Here is a 21384-nt window from a genome sequence, read left to right as displayed (position 1 = left end):
GAAAACACACAAGTCGAGGCATACACTGCATTTCTCTTTATTTTTTTACAGTTTTTCTTTCAATGTTTCCTGTTTACATGTAAGAAGCAGCTTTTTTATATAGAAAGACAGTGTGACAGCGTCACTCTCCACCGAACCGGCTGTCCCCCTCATACAAAAAAAAGGGAAACGTCGGTCCCCACGTTTACGTACGAAAATATAATTTAAAAGCACTTGACAACGGACACACGACGATACACAATACATTCACTGTACAAAGTATACTGAAGTACCCTCCTTTGCACTCCTACAACCCTTCCCCCCCACACACACAGACACACAGAAACACACATCCTCCGCTCCTCCTCCTCCAGTGCGCGTTAATACGGCCCCCCCGTTTTAAAAGGGTATGCGACTGAATGGTTCCCATGGCAACGGTGGTCTCGCTGCAAAGTACTTTTCCTTTACGAGTGTTTGACAGACCTAGGCTCGGGAGAGCGGCCGTCTCGGCCTGGCCTGGCCGATGATCCGGGGCCAGGCACGCAGGAGGAAGAAGAGATGAAGAAAAAAATAAAACTACTGTTTAAGCGGCAGGATTGCCGAGAGAGAGAGTGGGAGAGAAGGATCGGGACAGAGGGAGTGTTTGGGTAGGGGAGGCAGAAAAGGCCATCCCTGTGCATGCGATGCCGTGACTCTGCAGCTCTCTGTCTTGTCTGCTGTTGGCAAAGCTCCAAGACCCCTTTAAAAAAGACCCTCCTTTAAAACAAACCGATAGGATTGGGATTCGTCTTCATCGTTGTGCTTGTAAATTCTTCGCAGTATGTACAGAGCCAAGTGGCACTATTTCGTTTACCCCGCCACTTACTCGCGTCGCCATGGAAACAAAGCAGTGGAGGAGGAGGAGCGAAGAGCCGAGGGGAGGGAGGGAGGGAGGAGGGGATGTGAAGCCCGCCACTGTAACACCTGCTGAGGGTACACGAGCATCACCTGGAAACCTCCCTGGGAGTGAGGGAGGTGGGGAACAGATGACATGAGTGGGAGGTAAAGGGGTGGGGGTCTCATGCTTCATATAATTGACAGCCAGACATCCAACAAAAAAGGGTGGGGGGGGGAGGGGGGCACATCAGACTACTGAACAGAACTGAAAACACAGGAGTAACACTATAGGCCTTGACACTGGATACTGCAGGTAACACTTGGCTACAAAGTGACACGCTCACGCATGCGCACACACACACACACACACACATCCACGACTGTATTAGAAAGGCATGATCTACAATACACTCAGAAAGTTGTCGCTGCTGATGTAGCTGGTAATCTCTTGAAAAAGACAAAATCTGCACTTGGTACCCCACCCACCGATATGCAGAACATAGAAAAAACATGCATGAAAACATTCCATCAATGTACACCCATACATCTGTACATTTGGGTTAGGTGCCATGACTTGCACGAGAAAAAAACACTTGTTTTTTTTTTCTGATCCCCAGTCGGAGACCCCACCCCCCCCCCTCCCCCACCATGCCGCCCTCCCCATCCCCCCCCGTCCCCCCCTCCCTTCCCTTCCCACAACCCCTTAGGCACATGGTTGTGTTGAGAGTTTGGCAGTCGAGAGCTGTTGGCAATGGACCATGGGAAAAAAACACAACAAATCAAACACTCTTGGCAACAGGGATTGTGTACAGCGTTTACCTGGGTATGTCCTGCCTCTCGCATGTCAGGAATTATTGTCAGGCAACGCTCAAAAGGTTTGAAAGTAAAAGAAAGAAGCCAGAGCGAAAACTAAATGGGCTGGAGGTGGAATGGAGTGGGGAGGTGGCGATGGTGTTGGTGGGGGAGGAAATGTGTTTGGACCTATTCTGGCCGTCAATACACCAAAGTTATGCTTGAGTGCGGCTGACGACACTTCACTAGACAAGCTTTAACTGACTTCAGCTGCTAGGGCCGTGGTTCCCAACCCTTGGCTCCCCGGGATATGCATATGGCGGTCGCATGGGATCGCTGGCACAAGCTGGAGAGATAGCTATTGATTCGTTTTAGCAAACAAAACGTTTTTTTGTTTGTTTGTTTTTTTTATAAAATGTCCCATAGACGTCCGGTATATACAAACTGACAGCCTAATGACTCAAAGCCACTTGTGGCTGTGAGTCCACCGGGGCATTGATATTACCGGCAGATGTTTTTCAGCGCCAGGAATTGGGTCCCGGGCCAAAAGAGGTTGGGAACCACTGGCCTCTAGGATCTAGAGGCTAGCTTCTAGGGCTAGCGAAGGCTACACACAGTTTGTGACACTTTTGGTCTTCTGACCCAGAGACACCCCAGCACCTGGGACGACACCGCGCTGGAGCATCTCTGTGAACCAAGGAATGAAAAGAACACTTAGTTTGATAACGCACAACGACCACAGAAAAATAAGAACAAAAAGAAACAATCCTAAACGCATGGGAAAATATATATAAAATAAAGCTCGAAAATAAAGTTAACTATTTGTTGCATATGTTCATGGATACATATATCTTTTTTTTTATATACACATACATATTTGTCGTTTATATCTCGATATATCTATTAGGTAAACTGGTCGGAACTCGGGTGGGCTCCAGCCACTTTTGAACTCCGCCGCCCCTTTCCCGCTGAGACGCTGTTGCCCAGGGAACAGCTGGGGAGGCGGACTCCGAGGATGGACTGGACGCGGATGTGTCACAAGCACTGGGGAGTGTGCAGAGTCCTGGGCCTGGACCAGCATCTGAAGTAACGTCATCGTACTGATAGTCTGTGTTCGAATTGGCTCACCTTGTTCGCCCTTATTGCGTAATCCCTACAGAGCGAACCCTATATACTTACACTGTTCCCTTTATGTGATACTAAATAGTGACCACTATATAGTACCCTATTAGGAGAACAGTGAAGAACCTGTTGTACATTTCCTTTACGGTGCATTGTGGTTATTAAGTGCACCATATAGGGAACCAGATTTGTACACTCAAGTTGTGTACAGCAAATGGTGATGATGCCCTGAATAGTGCCCGAGTGAGCCAACTCGAACATGGCAGAAGACGGGCAGGGACGAAGGGGGCGGGGCTTAGTTTTACTTCCTGTTTCCATGTTTCCTTAGCAAACTTTTTTCATGATTCTCTTTCACTCCGTTTGTTTTTTGTCTTTTCTTTCTCTTGTTTTTCTTTTACAGATAGCACCGTATGCAAGTAAAAACAACACGTAACAAAACAATGCAACAGCATATATGAATGTGCAAATGTACAATACTGAACTACAAAGATAAAGATAATTTGTCAAAAATACAATATACCATGGATGAAATACAAAACATTATTTTGAGACGTTATACCACTCGACGGACGAAAGAATAAGAACATATTGGGACGCCCTCTTTTCCCTCTACGACCAAAGAAAAACTTAAAGCATGCACTTAGAACAACACACTCAAGCATGATCCTTAAGTCTATTGTTTCGGGGGGGGGGTGGGGGGAGGGTAGGGGGGCTACATTGAGCAGGTTGGTCGGTGGGGTCGATTGGCACAAGTGCTCCGATCTCGGCGGGTTGAGGGGGGGTTAGGGAGGTGGAGGGGTTGGGGGTGGGTAGGGTGGAGGGGGTGTGGGGGGCCTTAGCCCTGGATCTTGCGCAGGATCTCGGTGGAGACGGGCGGGTGGAAGTTGATGGTGTGGTGCCTCAGGCCCTGGGACGTCTTGTAGCTCTTCCCGCAGCGACACTTGAAGGGCTTGCGCACGCGGACCTGGGTCCGGTGGCCGTTCTTGGCGTGGTACTTGATACCGTTCACATTCTGTGTGCGAGCGTAGGGACGGTTTAGGAACAATCGCAAATAACCGCTTGTTTAATTTTTCAGATGAAGGGGAAAGTACTAAATTAAAGTGAGCTTACGCCCAGTTCCATCGGATACTGAAGAAACTAGACACAATGAGTACCAAATATGAATACAAAAGGAACCACACACACACACACACACACACACACACACACACACACACACACACACACGTCTCGCTCCCCCAACCCTCCATACACCCACTCACTCATCCGACACACACCCCCCTTCAACATGCCCCCACCCAGACCCGTGTCCCCCGGGCGGCGGCGTACCTTGTATCTCTTCTTGCAGCCGGGCACGGGGCAGGCGAAGGGCTTCTCCTCGCCGCCGTTCATGCACATGGAGCTGAGGATGGACTCGGAGCTGATGGCGCTCTCCGTGGTCCAGGACTCGTCGCTGTCCGACTCCTCATAGTCCACCTCCTCCTCATCGTACTCGCTGCCTGCCACGGGGGAGGTGGAGGGGGGAGGGGGGGGGAGAGAAGCGGAGGCAAATGGGAGTTTAGCAGTGATACTTTGTAATCGGATAGGATCGGAAAGCCAACGAGTGTGTGAGGGTGTCTGTGTGTGTGTGCGTGCGTGCGTGCGTGCGTGCGTGCGTGCGTGCGTGCGTGCGTGCGTGTCTCTCTGTACGTACGTGTGTGTGTGTGTCTGTGAGCGTGAGCTTGTGTATGTGCGAGCGAGAGTCTGAGTGTGTGTGTGTGAGAGTATGTGTCTGTGTGTGCTTGAGTGTGAGCGCGTGCGTATGTGTGGGTGAGCGTTTGTGTGCGTGTGAGTGAGCGCGTGTGTGTGCGTGTGTGTCTGTGTGCGTGCGCGCGTGCATGTTTGGAATGGCAGGAGTTGGCACTTAGAAGGAGATCATTAAATGGGAGTGATCTTCGCTCACTACCCTGGAAATTGTGCTTTGAAATGCAACAAAAAAAAAAGATGAAGAAAAAGGGTTTTCCATTTACACACACTTTGCAGAAGACGTAAAAGGCACACACAGGGTGGTAAGGCTGTACATGTGTGTGTGTACGCTCGCACGCGCACACACACCCTCTCACAGGAAATGCTGCAGCTCAGCATGAGGAAATAGATGGCACCCTGGCACATGTTGAAAGAGCTCTGTGTGTTTTAGTTGTGTGTGTGTGTGTGTGTGTGTGTGTGTGTGTGTGTGTGTGTGTGTGTGTGTGTGTGTGTGTGTGTGTGTGTGTGTGTGTGTGTGTGTGTGTGTGTGTGTGTGTGTGTGTGTGTGTGTGTGTGTGTGTGTGTGTATTTTCCCCCCAGACCTAACACCATGCTTGGAACCATTTGGGGCTAGAATTGGACATCTGCTTTCAGGCTGTGGCGTGCACGGCCCCATGGTAGCACACAGCATGACAGCTGCTGTGTAATTAGCAGAGTGTTGAGAGGCCCTCACTTGCTGCAGGGGCCCCCCCGCTCAGTGAGACAGACACACACACAGACAGAGAGGAGACAGACAGACAGAGAGACAGACAGAGAGACAGACAGACAGAGACAGACAGAGAGAGAGGAGACAGACAGAGAGGAGACAGACAGAGAGGAGACATACTGACAGACAGACAGACAGACAGAGAGGAGACAGACAGACAGACAGACAGACAGACAGATAGACAGAGAGAGAGAGAAAGAGAGACAGACAGACAGAGAGGAGACAGACAGTCAGACAGACAGACAGACAGACAGACAGACAGACAGACAGACAGACAGACAGACAGACAGACAGACAGACAGACAGGCTCAGAGAGAGATAGAGCAAGTGGGAGACAGACAGAAACAGAGATGGAAAGACAAAGATATACAGACAGAAATGGGATGACATACACACCCCCACACACTCAGATAGACAGGCAGACGGAGAGATGGACACACAGACAGACCTTCCATCTAGGGAAAGAATAGTTTCTCGCGTGTTCATCAGAAGAAGAAGAAAAAAAAAAAGTCTTACCTGGCAAACATAATTTGGCAGTTCCCACTTTGAAGTTTAACAACCTATTCGAAACACTTTGAGCGCAGGCTGCTTTGTAATCCAACGTGCAGAAATCACTAGGTGTGAGATTGCAGACATTCCTTTGCATGCATCTTCATTTGCTCAACAGGGAAACATTTGAATTGCACAGAAGGCACTACTCCATTATCCGTGGTGTGTTTAAACATTGCACCCAAACATACGCTCACTGTGCAAACATGTTGGGCTCCGCTGTGCGTTTGTGTGTTTTGCGACGCTCCCTAGGAATAGAAACTCACAAGACGGCAACACACACATTATATGAGGACATTAAAATAAACATGCACAGAGGAAAACGAAAACAAATGCAAGCGCACACACACACCTGTCTTACCTGTGGGCGTGCTGCTTCGGAAGGAGGAGGAGGGTGTGATGGGCGGGGTGACGGGGGGCGTGAGGTTGCCGCTGGTGTGGCGCGGGGGCGTGGCCGTGCTGTTCCTGGACACGCCCCCTCCGGCGATGGACAGGGACAGCTTGGGAGTGGCCTTCTTCTTCAGGGTCTCCTGCTCCCGCCGCGCTGCGTCCGTCATGAACCTGCAGACAGGAGAAGGGACGGGAGGACGGCCAGGAGGACGGGTGTCACCACAGGGATTCATCACAAGATCGTGGGTTCAAAGGATGAGGTCCCAGCATGGACGCGTTAACATTATAATGCTCTACTATAATGTTGTGCAATAATCGTACAATAAAATGAACGAATGCCTTTTATTGTCACCGTGCACAGTACAATGAGATTAAAAGCATCTCCTCAAAGGAGATAGGAAAAGGTAACAAGGGACAGCGACAGTGTGTGTGTGTGTGTGTGTGTGTGTGTGTGTGTGTGTGTGTGTGTGTGTGTGTGTGTGTGTGTGTGTGTGTGTGTGTGTGTGTGTGTGTGTGTGTGTGTGTGTGTGTGTGTGTGTGTGTGTGTGTGAGGGAAGTGGCTTTACCAAATGGCATAGGGTACCGTAGTCAGGCAGTCAATTTAGGTAGGGCAGGCGTTGAAATTGTACTTAAACTAAAAAGTGTTTATTTAAAATGCTTCTGCAGATTGCCCATAAGTTCTACATGAAGACACCCATGACTAACATAATATCACACATGGTTACAGGCCTGTAACCATGGTGGGCAAAGCTACCCACAAAACTGTTCCCTCTAGCCGTTCCCCTGGAGAAAAAACAAAAACGTCCGATATAAATTCGGAATTCCCTCCGGTGTGGCCAGGGCATCATAGGGCGGGGAGGTAGGGGAGTGAGGTGTGTGTGTGGGGGGGGGGGGGACATGTCATTAAGGGAACCGGCCTGAAACGATGCAGCATCATAGTGAGCCATCAGAACCCCGCAGCGGGAAGCAGGAATGACATTTACAATCGCCAACCACTTGAGCACGTTTACTGCGAGCGGTTGTAATAAAGGAAAAAGCCCTCTTGATGGTTATGGCCGGCCGAAGCCAGAGTTTGTCGCCATTCCCAATTAAAACATCCATGAGCGGTCATGTCGGGTTTTCGACTTCCTGACCGCAAGTATTTGTGGATAGTCCCACCGCGATCAATTCTTATTATTGGTTCTGCCACACTCAGCATCTCCATACGGTAACCAGACTGTGTTTAAAAACAGCTCAACATGTCTGTTGTGCAACGTGCAAGTGTGAAAGATTCTATATCTCACATACTATGGACCAAAGCCACAGGACATTGACCCCCTTTTATGACCCCTTCGATGATGTTGCGCACCAACGTCATCGGAAGACTCTCTTTCACTCTCTCTCTCTCGCCTGACTAAGACGCGAGATGTCCTTACACGCCGGCCTCGTTAGGACACATGCACGCTCGTGTGTTCGTGCACGCTCAGTGGGCATCCACCCACAGGCATGCCCTCGCTGCGATGGCGGCGGAGCTCAGGCTATTTAAGAGGAGCTCAGAGGGGGCCGTGGGAGGATGATGATGATGAAGGCTGTATTATGTGGTTTTCCTAGAGTTGGCCTGCATCTGAGTCACTGCTGCGTCAATGGGAACCCATCAGTCATTCCCTTCGTACGTCGCCGCAAGCGCACATACATACACACACACACAAACACACAGTTGTACTGGAGTGGCTATAAAACCCCATATTGATTAAAGCTGATTGGATTTATCTGCAATCTGTGTTTGAGATACGTTTGCCTTGGAAAGAAAGTTATTTTGTGGGGATGTGCCTCCTACTGTGCGAGTGTGTGTGAGGTTGTGTGTGTGCGTGTGCGTGTGCACATGCATGCACGTGTGTGTCCATACCTGTTGATGTAGCTCAGGGCCAGGTACGTTGGCTGCTGCTGCTCCTGTTTCTCCAGGACCCGCGGATCTGTGTCTGTAGAGCGAGAGAGGGAGAGCGAGGGAGAGAGAGAGAGAGGGAGAGAGAGATAAATCACCGCTCTGTAGACACAGTGAGGCATGTGACGCGACTGAGCCCCAGTGTGGAGTCGTGCCGCACAGCTGCAGCAGCCCGCAGGCCTGAGAGACAGCGAGCAAGGCTGTGAGATAGTCAGAGAGAGAGAGAGAGATGGAAGAGATACATGGATCTGGGTTCCCACACTGATCTCTCTGGGGGGCCCCATATATACGTTTGCCTTTGAGTCAACCCCACCCAACCTGACCGACGAAAACAACACACATCTCCGGGGACTTATGCAAGCAGGGTCCCAGGGAGCCGGCGTAATTAACTGGCATCAGCCTGTTGCACTAAGTGGTGGGGTGGTTGAATACTCTGCTACAGTGGACAGGGACCGGTTTACTGGGTAGGAGCTGGAGGGGCAGTGACGAATGTACAGACAAACACACATCGACACAGTGGCTGTCTCTCTCTCTCTCTCACACACACACACACACACACACACAAGTTTTCCAGTTGAGTTCGTAGGGGTGCAAGCCCTAGATTGGCTGACTTCCATGGCCCGAGGGAAGTGGTGTTAACTTCAAAAAGGCCCCCCAACCTGGAGAACACTTGGACTGGGCATGCAGAGTGTGTGTGTGTGTGTGTGTGTGTGTGTGTGTGTGTGTGTGTGTGTGTGTGTGTGTGTGTGTGTGTGTGTGTGTGTGTGTGTGTGTGTGTGTGTGTGTGTGTGTGTGTGTGTGTGTGTGTGTGTGTGTGTGGTTTAAGGCTGTTGGTGGCTCAAATGTGAGCCACTAGCGCCATCAAGTGTTCAAAACAAGAATGTCCTTGCCTATGTGCCTGTGTGTGTGTGTGCCTATGTGCGTGTGTGTCTAATTACGGCGGTCTACATAATGGCTAACAGATGTATTAAAAAACCAAGCCAGCCAAGAACTGGATCCTCACTGTGCAACTAATGTTGAAAATGTGTGTATGTGTCTTTGTGTGTGTGTGTGCCTGTGAGTGATTGTGTACGTGAGTCTGTGTGTGTGTGTGTGTGTGTGTGTGTGTGTGTGTGTGTGTGTGTGTGTGTGTGTGTGTGTGTGTGTGTGTGTGCCTGTGAGTCTGTGTGTGTGTGTGTGTGTGTGTGTGTGTGTGTGTGTGTGTGTGTGTGTGCACGCCCACACATGAGTGCAAGCGTGTGTGTATGCCTGTGAATGTGTGTGTGCGTGTGCGCCTGTGTGCGTGTATGCCTTTGAGTCTCTGTGTGTGTGTGTGTGTGACTGTGAGTGTGTGTGTGTGTGTGTGTGTGTGTATATCTCAGCCCTTTAGTTTTCAGACTTTCACACCTCATAATTAAGCAAGAATGCAGACTTCCCACAGTGTTGGAGAAAACCGGGGACTGGGAGACCAGCAAACAACAAACTACCTAAAACACACACACATACGCACAGAGATACACACATACATACATTTAAATAAACATGCATGCTACATTCATCATTTAATGCAATCATTTTAATAACATCAGCCTACTTATTAGTATGACTCCTCATTGTAATGTCCTTACCCACTGCTCGAAACAAAGACACACAAAGACACACACACACACACACTCACACAAAAAGACAGACACACATACAAAGACAAACACACACACACACACGCACACACACAGACACACACACACACACACACACACCTAAGGTGGTCCACAAAGGTGGTCTTCAGTGGGCTTTTCCAGCTGCGCTTTAATCTTCTTACCTGCTGCTAAGATGCAGACACCAGACGCATGCCACGCACACACGCGCAGAACAGAACCTTGCAAAAGCTGCAAAACCATGGCTAGCCACTGGTTTGTGAACACATTTTTATATGAATAGTAGAAACATTAAAAGTAGATTTCATCAGAACTACCAACATTGGATGAATGTTTGTTTACTTTACACGATAGAGAATGCGCGATAAAAGAAAGCAAACCACAAGCATAAATTGTGATTACCTGGGAAATCACAGCCGACCTACAGTGCTAAAAGACCAAGAGTCAAGCTATTAAAGCTTGCAGATAATCCCCGAGACGGACTACAAAGCAAATGGACCGGGGTAAATAATTTGCAAGGCAATCTCATAGTGGGTTTAAGGTGAGGTAAGTGTGTGGAAGGAGGAGGGGGTTCTGAAACAAAGAAAGCCAGGTGCAGAGTGAGCAAGGGAGAGGAAGTGAATGATGTTAATGGCATTTCCTCACCCGGAAACAGGCCTGGAACCACATGCAATGTGGATGCGGCTGCTGCATGTATTCAAATCACATACATGTATGCACATGCAAACATAAACGTATGTTAGAGGGTCAAAAATACAGTTTTTTAAGTAAATGTATTAAAACACATGTCCAAAATCATTGTTCGTACATGGGTGTGACATTGTTTTTACGTAACACAGTTACATCTGTGTAGCTGGACATCTGTAGGGTTGTGTTGAAGCAAACACAGCACAGCCACTGCATCTGCCAGTTAAGAGACATTTCCTGTTTCATGGGTCTATAAATATCCCTTTAATTAGTGTTCCTGTCGTTAACTGCCAACAGCCAATCAGCAGCCATTCCTCTTCCTTCCGACTGAGCAGCGGGAGTTCGCAATTAAACAACAGTGCAACGGTGCCCCCTGCCGGACATATCTAGGCACAACGCACAACTCACGCATGTCATAAGTACTGGCCGCTGTACAGGGTTGTATGTCGGTAATTAAAAGGTGTGCCACTGTGCACAAGAAGGCAGGCTAAGAATGCAGGGCTTGTTTTGCAAGAGGCTAATTAAGGCAGGGAAGGTGTTTGCGTGCCTTTTCCCCCGCAGCCGTCCACCGGATGCAGGGAGAGAGGAAGACGAGGGTGGAGGAAGCTGGGTGGGGACTACTTGAGGACTGGTAACATTGAATAAGGGAACCAGAGCTCTTCTGCTAATTACATGTTGTGGGGGACTCATACGTGTTTGTGTTATGTTTAGAAATACCAATGCACTAATTTGGATCGGATGTAAACACACGTGTGAAGTTGCGCGCGCGCGCACACACACACACACACACACACACACACACACACACACACACACACACACACACACACACACACACACACACACACACACACACACACACACACACACACACACACACGTTAATGATCATGTCCACTCCTTCTACCCTCTTTCTAACACTTGTTAAAGGAATTCGGAATCATTAGGCAAATAACAAAAAACTGAACTGAGAATTTAACCTGAAGAAATGTGAATATGAGACCTATAACGTTTGTTTAACAATAACGCAAATAAAATAAAATAAGGAAAGGAAAAAGCTGACTACTCTTCGGCGAGGGTGTTTGAGCGGTGTGGTTTTAAACACACACACTCCTCCACCTCCATGGCCAGCTGGGGTCTGGAGGCGCTGGGACCGGGGAGTGGAGGACTGGGGGCGCATGCTGCTGCAGGCGCAGCATATAAAGCACAGGCCTCTCTCTCGGTGCGGAACAGAGAGGGCAGTGAGGAGGTGTGCGGTCTCTGAGGGCCTTATCTCGGGCTGACGATCACCACCAAGGGGTTACACAGCTCCGCTTTCCACCCCGGCACCGAGGACATTCCGCCTTCCCTCCAGCCAATCGCACTGAGGCTGGATCTCTGTTTACAGCGCCCGTGTTAATCTCCAGACTCTTACGAGGGAGACGGAGTCGAACCAAGCGAGCACGAAAAGAAATGGGAGATTTAAAAAAGTGCTGCGCGACAAAGTATCCCAATTCGAAAGACACGGTTAGTTTGTTGTATCGGTACATAGAGGAAAGATCTCAGCGATATGTGCCACAACAAGCTGTGTTCTAGATTCCACATATTAAGGAATAATCATGCTTGTGATAAATGGATGATACCGACAATGTAATCTTCAATGTAAGCTCAGTTTTTAAATCGCTATCTACACTTAATCTTTCCCTCCTTCCTGACTCCTGCCCCCCACCCGGTGTTGGTGAAGTAAGAGGCAGGTGTGTGCATACGCTGGGGCACGGGGGGGGGATACAAGAGAACAAAAGAGAAAAGAATAAACAAAACTCTGGCACGGGAAGAGAAAAGGATGACATCACCATGACATATGGGCATTTCACTACAGAATAATATAAAAGTAGTTATCATAACTTAAAAAATAAAATAACATTTTGGTGGTGTTTTTTTTTTTTTAAACGTATTTTTTATTTACTTTGGCTCCGTTGTCAGTAAATAACGAGGTATATTCGTGAGCCAGGTCTGGTCTCCACGAGAGGGCGCTATTGTCCGTGCCGGCATTTAGTATACGATACGATTCTTCAAACACACTCAAACATTTTACATTGAATAAGATATGCGTTAATAATAAATAATGTCCTTGACTAAGGGAAATAAACACTTAAGAACTTTGTTAGAAAACCCTAACTACCTTCATTGTATCAAAGCTAAATCGGTGCGAGTGTGTTTGTGAAACGCAAGTAGGCTGCAGTATTTCTAATAGGCCTACCCCTTTTTTAACTAAAACAATCAGCACTTCATAAGCAATCGATACTCCACAGATTAAATACATCAAATCGGTGCTGAATATAAACCCGGCTATCAACACAGGATGCATGACAACCAAAACAAACACCCAAAACAAAAACCCCACTGCCGTACACACCATAATCAACGCACCCGATGTGGGTCCACCTTAGACACCAAGCTGCTGGGCTAGATTTGCGAGGAGGCCAATCCGCCAAGACTTTATATCGATCAGACGGATCACAGTGAACCGGATAATGCAGGAGAGAGCTGGACACAGTGTAGAGAGAGCAGGGGGTGTGGCATGGGGAGCTAATTAACCCCTCTGATCCGACTGGTGACCCCTGTTCTGCTCAACTGACTGCCGTGGGGGGTCAAATGTCAAACCAAGAGCCAGATGGGAACAGCATATGCGGTGGCAAGATTCTACATGCCCTTCCCCGCGTCGAATACATCAGAGTGTCACGCGACATTAATGTTGTGTGACACATGAAGGATGATATGAAACCTAATCAGATCACATCCCATTGTGATTCGCTGGCATGGTTAAAAATAAACAGGGATATCATGCAGTATGAATGCCTTATTAATCCCAAAAGAGGAAATATGGTTAGCCCATCATGTATAGTATCATAGACTTCGATATAGAGACACCCACAAACACAAACACACAGGCAAATACACAAACCCATCGTTTATGGTTGTACTCTCTTTCTCCATATCTCCCTCTCGTTCTTGCTCTCACAGACCTAAACCACAATCTATGAATATATTTAAGCAATAACGATTCAGTTATGTGTCTTTATCACAGCAATAGAGAGGGCTGCATTGGGAAGCAGTGCTCTTTGCCTGCATGGCAGTAGGTGTGCTAAACATCGGCCAATAAACTGCCCCCAACCCCTACGGTGACAACCAGTTGCCATGGAGACAAGCCTGGTAGACGATCTATCCCCGTTACTCATTCCTGACATACCCAGCCAAATGACCCCACCCCTTTTTGACACAGACACTACCGCGCGCAAGCTCACACATACATAATGCCAAAGGCCATTCATAATTAGCACTAATGACTATCCTACACAAACAATCGAATAGTTAAAAATAATAACGTTCAGGTGCCGAAAACATCTGCATTTAAAAGGCCCCATGTCTTTCCTAAGTAATATTTTCATATATTTCATTATAATACCTAATATAACAGCAACTGCAGAGCCACAAGTAAATAATATACCCAGGATATCGACTGCTCATTAATGTGTTTTATTTTATTAACAGAAATTGGATATGTCGTACTGTGGAAAATGGGACTTGCGCGATGATACTGTATCACCAGATGTTTGGACAATGCAAATAAGTACCCACAACTATATGCAACAAGTTGAGCTCTGCAACATAGATGGGTTTTTTTTTTATCCGAAAAGACCTCATGCAGGTAAAAAATAACAAGACTGCAGTATACACTGCAACACATTTCCATTACAACAGCCTTCAATTGCATTAAATATCATCGTAACCAACATCCAGTGACACCTATGAAATTAGCCATTGAGATGTTAAACAATATAGATTTGCATAGAGCCTCAGTACACACAGCGCACAGCGCGAGAGACTGTTACGTTGCCACCGCACGGGCCTAAACGTAAACATTGGCCGGTCTCTGATGTTAGCACTCCAGCACCGCTGCCTGCCGGGATGCTAGTTTCTACCTATGGTCAAACCTATGCGGCCCTCGTTGACTTGTTGTCGATAACATTTACAAACTACACCAATCCCTTTGTAACGACTACACATAACAGCTATGCTCCAAAATACGCCATGGTTATGTCGTGATTTTGAAAAAACGACGATTATGTGCGAGTCTCGGGCTCGGAGTAGGGAAAGCAAGGATAGCGGATCGCAAGGCGAGGATCCCTGTATTAGCAACAGTGCTAGCACATACCAGTTAGCTCGTTAGCTTCCCCCGCCCCCTCCTCCCCTCTCCTTGACTCACCGATGTGATTGTCCTCGATATGGACGATGAGCTCGGCCAGAGACTCGAACTGGAGACCGCAACCCCCGAACCTGCAGGAATTGGAGAAGAAAGAAGCAGCGGCGATGCCGGTCATGTTGGCGTTTCGTGCATTCACCGGGACTGCGGGAGCTGGGGCGGTGCGAGGAGGAGACGCGCTTCGGGGTCCGGGGTGTGGGAGAGCGGGGCAGAGCAGGGAACGGCGGAGCAGACACCGGCGGCCAGACGGGGCAGCGGAGAACGCAGCTGGGGAGGCAGGCGGGACAGTGGGGGTGGGGGATGGCTAGAGCTAAGAGGGGAGGATGATGTGCGCCTACGTCACGTTACGAATTACCTGTTGTTGTTAGGTCGTAATCGGTAGCACAGATTTTTCACACATTTATGTTATGCTTATTAGCCTATACTCCTACATGAATCATTCGCGATGTAGGCTATTATATCATAGTCACATGATCAGTTGCCTAGAAGACGCTCAACTGTACAACTGTTTTTATTTTTTGTTTCTTATGATCAGGAACATTAAGGGTCCCCCGAACAACGCTTCGCATTTAATCTATAATGGTGTGCTTCCAATTTCAGTGCAAAAAGGGATAGGCCTACTTCGAAGATTATTCGGTTATTAAAGTGGTTCTACATATTAAAGATATCTTTGGCTTTATACGCTGGGCCTTTTTAGCTTCTTTCCCAATTGAGAATGGGGTGATTGTGCTGGCTTCATTTAGTGCCACGCAGTAAGTTTCAGTATACCTTGAGGACATCCAGATGGTATCCAGATGTTAGAATGGCGGTCGAGACTGATTAGGCTCAGTAGAATCCGCGATGGAAGTTATTTAGATGGGATGCTTTAATATCCCCGAAATAACTTGAAATGGTTGATTCTATGTTTTTTTACTTGAAATGGCCATGTATCCTGTTATAGCTTGTATCCTGTTTTTTGTTACTTCTTAATGAATTGACCTATACCCTACATTTGTCTGCTGAATGCTATGGGCATAGGGTCATTTAATATAGGCATAGGTATAGAAACCTTGTTAATTCAACCGTGTGTTCTTATATAGTTTAGCCCTCACTGTTAACCGTGTGAAATGTTTGAATGCTGCTATAAGCGCAACAGCAGAACGTTTTATGTATGCCGACATTATGTGCTTTGCTGCCGCCTGCTGTCTATTATAATGTAATGTATCTCGTACATATCACATCCAGGTGTGTGTGTGTGTATGGTTGTGTTTGAATGTGCGCGCATGTGTTCTTGTGTGTGTATACCTTGGTTATAGCTCTTGCATAAGCCATTAACGATAAAATATACTACACCATAAAGCTCACTCATTAGTGTGTTTGTGTATTTGCGAACTTCTGCGTCTGTGTGTGCGTGTGTGTGTGTGTGTGTGTGTGTGTGTGTGTGTGTGTGTGTGTGTGTGTGTGTGTGTGTGTGTTTGTCTGTGTGTGTGTGTGTGTGTGTGTGTGTGTGTGTGTGTGTGTGTGTGTGTGTGTGTGTGTGTGTGTGTGTGTGTGTGTGTGTGTGTGTGTGTGTGTGGCTGGTTTGCTTCCTGAGAGCAAGGAGAATGTCCCCATATGACTCTGAGGCTGGCCAGGACTGGAAGGCCTGCACTTGGAGATGTTAATCTGAGCGTCCAAAAGAGCCGTCATAAACCACGGGGCCAGCAACACACTCTCGCCCCTCTCCACCCAAGCATGTGAAAAGGCACACATATGCACCCATGTAGACATCCACACATTAGTTGGCACACTACTAGTACTATATTTTAGTACTCACATTCATTCACCTGGGTACAAATATTACACTGTCCAAACATAGGCACTCTCTCTCTCTCTCTCTCTCTCTCTCTCTCTCTCTCTCTCTCTCTCTCTCTCTCTCTCTCTCTCTCTCTCTCTCTCTCTCTCTCTCTCTCTCTCTCTCTCTCTCTCTCTCTCTCTCTGTCTCTCTTTCTCTCTCTCTCCTCACACATACACACACACATGCATACATACTGTAAATACTCTTTCTCGGCACACACACATTTACTCTTTTTCTCTATAACATACAGACACACACACAAACACACACACACACACACACACACACACACAGACACACACACACACAGGTAAACCATTGGGTCATCAGCAAAATCCACTGTGTGTCACATAGCTAGGTGACATCATCACTCCCAACCCAGATGTTCCATTGTAACCCAAACACAACCGTGCTCATTACCTCCACACATGATGCTTCAGAACTGGCCACCAAAATGGCTAGCATCTGTTGCTAGTTGGAGTGTGTGTGTGTGTGTGTGTGTGTGTTTTATTTGAGGAAAAAGCTGAAAGGCCGGACCAGTGAGATCCAGGGAGGATTTTGATTGTCCCAATGAGGTCAGGGCCTTATGGTGCTACAAATGAGGATGCATTGTGTGTGGGTGTGAGAGAGAGAGAGAGAGCGAGAGAGAGAGAGAGAGAGAGAGAGAGAGAGAGAGAGAGAGAGAGAGAGAGAGAGAGAGAGAGAGAGAGAGAGAGAGAGAGAGAGAGAGAGAGAGAGAGAGAGAGAGAGAGAGAGAGAGAGAGAGATTGTGGTAGTTAATGAGGTGTGAGGTTATGTTGGGGCCACTTGCATGATCTTCATTGGTGTAACAAGCTAGCAACAACATGCAGTCCATGGAATGACTGATATGCAATATACAATATATATTTATACACGTTTACACTTGTATGTGTTCAGCTACAACTCATAAAATCTACATTTTTGACAGACACACACACCACTCTCTCTCTCACACACACACACAAACACACGCACACACACACCAACACAGCCCCCCCCCCCCCCCCCCCCCCCAAAAAAAAAAGCATTCTGTTATTGTTCAAGGTTAATACCAGGGCCTTGCAGAGCCATTGTTAGGGGCAGTGGCTCAAGCAAAGAAGGAGGACAATGAGGGCAAAGGGGCACCTTTGTAGCCACCCCCTTGTGCCCATGCCTGGTTAATACAACAAGAAGGCAGATATGAAGCCATTGTATCAAAGGTAGAGGCCTGTACCTCTAAAATGCTGTCTGATTTGATTTGAATAACATTATTACAAATTCCCTATCCTAACAAATGCCACAATTGAGCAATGACAATTTTGGTCATCGCAGCTATCGTAATTAACAGGGAACAAACTGGTGTTAAGTGGAAAGATCCACACACAGTGGGAGGGATTTACCTTTGCTGTTGAATGTATGGCCTATTATACAGTTCATTATCCTGAGGCACCTTTATCTTGAAAGCCAAAATGGGTGTCTGAATGTTTCTGGGCCCCGAGTATGGGCATCCACGCTGCTGACGTCCACACAGAGGCATCACTTCCCACAGACACACACACACACACACACGCACACGCACACACACAGTCACACACACACAGACACACACACACACACACACACACACACACACACACACACACACACACACACACACACACACACACACACACACACACACACACACACACACACACACACACACACTCAAACACACCCATAGACCCACAAATGTCAAATTCAGTTCCTCCCAGATAAACTTCTCGACTGGTGATTCACCAGAAGAAGGGTTTAAAATGACATCATTACAACTTCCTGTAGCTTTTCTTTTCTTTTTTTCTGTTGCCTTGGTGACTAGATGCTCAATGCCATTGGTTGAAGATGAGTCAGCAGGGTTTGGTCCACTCTCTTAGTTGAACCACAACAAAACACAGAAATCTCTTTGCTGGAACATCTGACCAAATACAACATAAGTTCTATCACAATGACTCTTCAATATCCTCTTCAATATAAATGACCACAAAGATATTTCCTTTACTAATTTGTTTTTATGCTCTATTTTAGACTTGTTGGTATTTTTTACTATTAATTTGTTGTCACTTGACAACTTTATTGACTTTAAATTAAACTTTTATTTTTAACAACTTACTGTCAAATATATATTTGACAGTATTTGACAGTTGAAAGTAAAACCAAAAATAACAATCCTAGTTTTGTTTAACAACACAGACTGGATATGCTGGAGATATGCGATTGCTGATAACTGTAGCATACTTTTTATTTATATTGATCATTATTCATCTACTCACATGACTTCGCAACACTTGTGTTGAGCGTGTGACTGGATGTGTACGTATGTTTGTGTGGGGGTGTGTATGTATATGTGCATGTGCGTGTGCGCGCGCGCGCGCGTGTGTGTGTGTGTGTGTGTGTGTGTGTGTGTGTGTGTGTGTGTGTGTGTGTGTGTGTGTGTGTGTGTGTGTGTGTGTGTGTCAGTATGCGTGTGTGTTTGTGTGGGTGGGTGGGTATTATTTTAATAAATTCACAGACACCCAATTACTCTCTTTCTCTCTTGACTTAATTCAAGTACTCATTATTATCGATCTAGTGTATGGTGGTGGCGGTGAGATTGTGGCATACGCAGAGGGTTGAATTGCGTCATTGCTGCAATTCACTCGTCTACAGCGCTTTTGGGGAAATGTTAACATAGGCCACATTTAATAGGCTTAATAATCCCAGGCGCACCTTATAGCACAACTTGAATTTTTCCTCACCATGAAATAGACAAATCAAATATTATAAACGTTGAAGAACTTGTTGGTGCGTCCAGTCTCTTCACAGAGACGCTACGCAGACCAGAGACATCCAGACGCTCCTCTCTCTCGCTCTCCCTGTCGCCGGCAGGACCGCGTCCAGTGCCGGGACATCGGTGTTGGTTCTAGGACTATAAGTTCATAATAGTAGTAGTTGTATACATATTCCCGCTTACTATACTTTTGCCACACCATCCAAAGCCCCGCCCCTTCCGAACGGGACCGCAATGATTTAGAAGTTCAGGAATCCCACGTGACGTCACCGAGGGGTGATGTAATGCGTCTGTAAATAGACTGTATTGTAATCTCGCTCCAGCACAACGTGGTTCCTCTCTCAGTGCCGCTTGTCCTTTTGCAGTTGCAGGTAAGCTTTCACAACTAACTTTCAAAAACCCAAAAAAGTACGAGTCCCGACAAAAAAGTGAACTTGGCGCTAATATTTGTGTTTGAGGACTTTTAGTGCGTGACTTTCTGAAGCTGCCGGAAAGTTGAGCGCTACTGTCCCGTTTTGGTTCATGACTTGGGACGAGTTGAGTGTGAATGTCTATTTGGGGGGTGTGACTGCATTCGCCAGCCGTGCTAACGTCGGGCTGTTTATGAGTGAAACAGGTTGCTTATGGAGCGATCCGGGTCGTTTCATGTTCTTTAAATATGGAAGGCGTTTATCCAAAATCCGCAAATGTGATCCGAGCAGGTTCAGTCCATCAGTAACTGCTGGACCAGAGAGCGAACTTTACCGAACTTGCGAATGGTCACCCATGGGTGCTCGTTTTGCTGTATGGGTGATGAAGGCTTCAGTGATTTATTTATTTGTTTGTCGTCGTTTCTTTTTTTTTTTAAATGTATATATTGGTGTTCGCTTGCTTTTTTTTCTCCCTACGGTTCAATCATTGTGATCATGACATCGTATATACAACGATTATAAAATGACCGCATTGATCATTAAGCATTTTATGAAGGCTCTATAATAACAATAAACCCCATTGTTGGCAATGTGTCGTTGCCGTTTTCTCCGTTCGGATTCATACATTAGGGGTGACGTCATTCTGCAGGGACGTTGATGTAACCACATTGACAGAAGGTTTTCCTGGAAATGTGCTGAGTGCGCTTATCTGGGGCTGTAGTTTAGTCAGCCCGCCCCCCCCCCCCCACCCCTTGCCCAAAAGAAACGGCCAGTTTTCTTAATTTCAAACGACCAACTATATGATGTAGTAAGGTGTTAAACGGGTCTGTCTGTCCGTCTGTCTGTCTGTCCGTCCGTCCGTCTGTCTGTCTGTCTATCTGTCTGTCTGTCTGTCTGTCTGTCTGTCTGTCTGTCTGTCTGTCTGTCTGTCTGTCTGTCTGTCTGTCTGTCTGTCTGTCTGTCTGTCTGTCTATCTATCTATCTATCTATCTATCTGTCTAATATATGTGCAGACGTATATGCAATGTATTCTATATACTCCCTGTTCCCTTGGCCCTTCCCCTTCTTAACTCAACTTTCAAACGCAAACACACATACACACACACACACACACACACACACACACACACACACACACACACACACACACACACACACACACACACACACACACACACACACACGAATACACACACACACACACACACACACACACACACACACACACACACACACACACACACACACACACACACACACACACACACACAAGCGCCTATGAGGTCACCTCTTCTTGACTGTGGAGGAGGAGGAGGAGGAGGAGGGGTGGAAAATTGGGAGCCGTAGCAGGTTCAAACCTGTCGGGTGTACAGTACATCTACCCTGCACCTCTCTCCCGCTCTCCCGCCTTCTCCCTCTCTCACACCTCCCTCTCATTCCTTCCCCATTCTACCCTGATTCCCCCATCTCACTCTATATCTCTCCATGTCCTCCCTCTCTCCGTCTTTGTCTTGTCTCTCTCTCTCTCTCTCTCTCTCTCTCTCTCTCTCTCTCTCTCTCTCTCTCTCTCCCTCCCTCTCTCTCTCTCTCTCTCTCTCTCTCTCTCCTCCTCTCTCCCATCACCTCACTACTTGCTCTTTCCATCCACCTCTTTCACCCTATAGT

At 47.2% G+C, this 21384-nt stretch overlaps 2 protein-coding genes across 5 annotated transcripts in view; one reads left to right on the top strand and one right to left on the bottom strand.

The window, feature by feature from the left end:
* Positions 1-21: 21 nt before the first annotated feature.
* On the bottom strand, positions 22-14981 carry LOC115535702 (juxtaposed with another zinc finger protein 1). Of its 2 annotated transcripts, none has more exons than XM_030347117.1 (5): positions 14691-14981; positions 8085-8157; positions 6162-6370; positions 4099-4268; positions 22-3781 (listed from the first exon to the last, which is right to left on the bottom strand). In XM_030347117.1, the coding sequence occupies exons 1-5, from the start codon at positions 14803-14805 to the stop codon at positions 3605-3607; spliced, it is 744 nt and encodes a 247-aa protein (XP_030202977.1). In that variant the 5' UTR covers positions 14806-14981; the 3' UTR covers positions 22-3604. The 2 variants fall into 2 exon arrangements, with proteins under 2 accessions (XP_030202977.1, XP_030202978.1); XM_030347118.1 differs by having other exon boundaries at positions 6171-6370; positions 14691-14980.
* A 4592-nt stretch (positions 14982-19573) lies between these two features.
* The window catches only part of creb5a (cAMP responsive element binding protein 5a), an 18011-nt gene continuing 16200 nt past the window's right edge, over positions 19574-21384 (top strand). For all 3 annotated transcript variants that reach the window (XM_030347417.1, XM_030347418.1, XM_030347416.1), the window contains exon 1: positions 19574-19680. The gene's annotated coding sequence lies outside the window, so the exon portion shown is untranslated. The remainder of the gene's footprint in view (positions 19681-21384) is intronic.

Source organism: Gadus morhua, chromosome 22 (assembly GCF_902167405.1).
Source record: "Gadus morhua chromosome 22, gadMor3.0, whole genome shotgun sequence".
Taxonomy (NCBI): domain Eukaryota; kingdom Metazoa; phylum Chordata; class Actinopteri; order Gadiformes; family Gadidae; genus Gadus; species Gadus morhua.
The sequence above is the reverse complement of the archived record's forward strand: the minus strand, read 5'-3'. Positions and strand labels throughout refer to the sequence as shown.

Coding starts and splice junctions, on each gene's coding strand:
- LOC115535702 (XM_030347117.1), bottom strand. CDS start 14,805: ATGACCGGCATCGCCGCTGCTTCTTTCTTCTCCAATTCCTGCAGGTTC. Junction 6,371..8,084: donor GCCCTGAGCTACATCAACAG/GTATGGACACAC, acceptor TCCTGTCTGCAG/GTTCATGACGGACGCAGCGC. Junction 4,269..6,161: donor CACGCCCACAGGTAAGACAG/GTGTGTGTGTGC, acceptor CCCCCGTGGCAG/GCAGCGAGTACGATGAGGAG.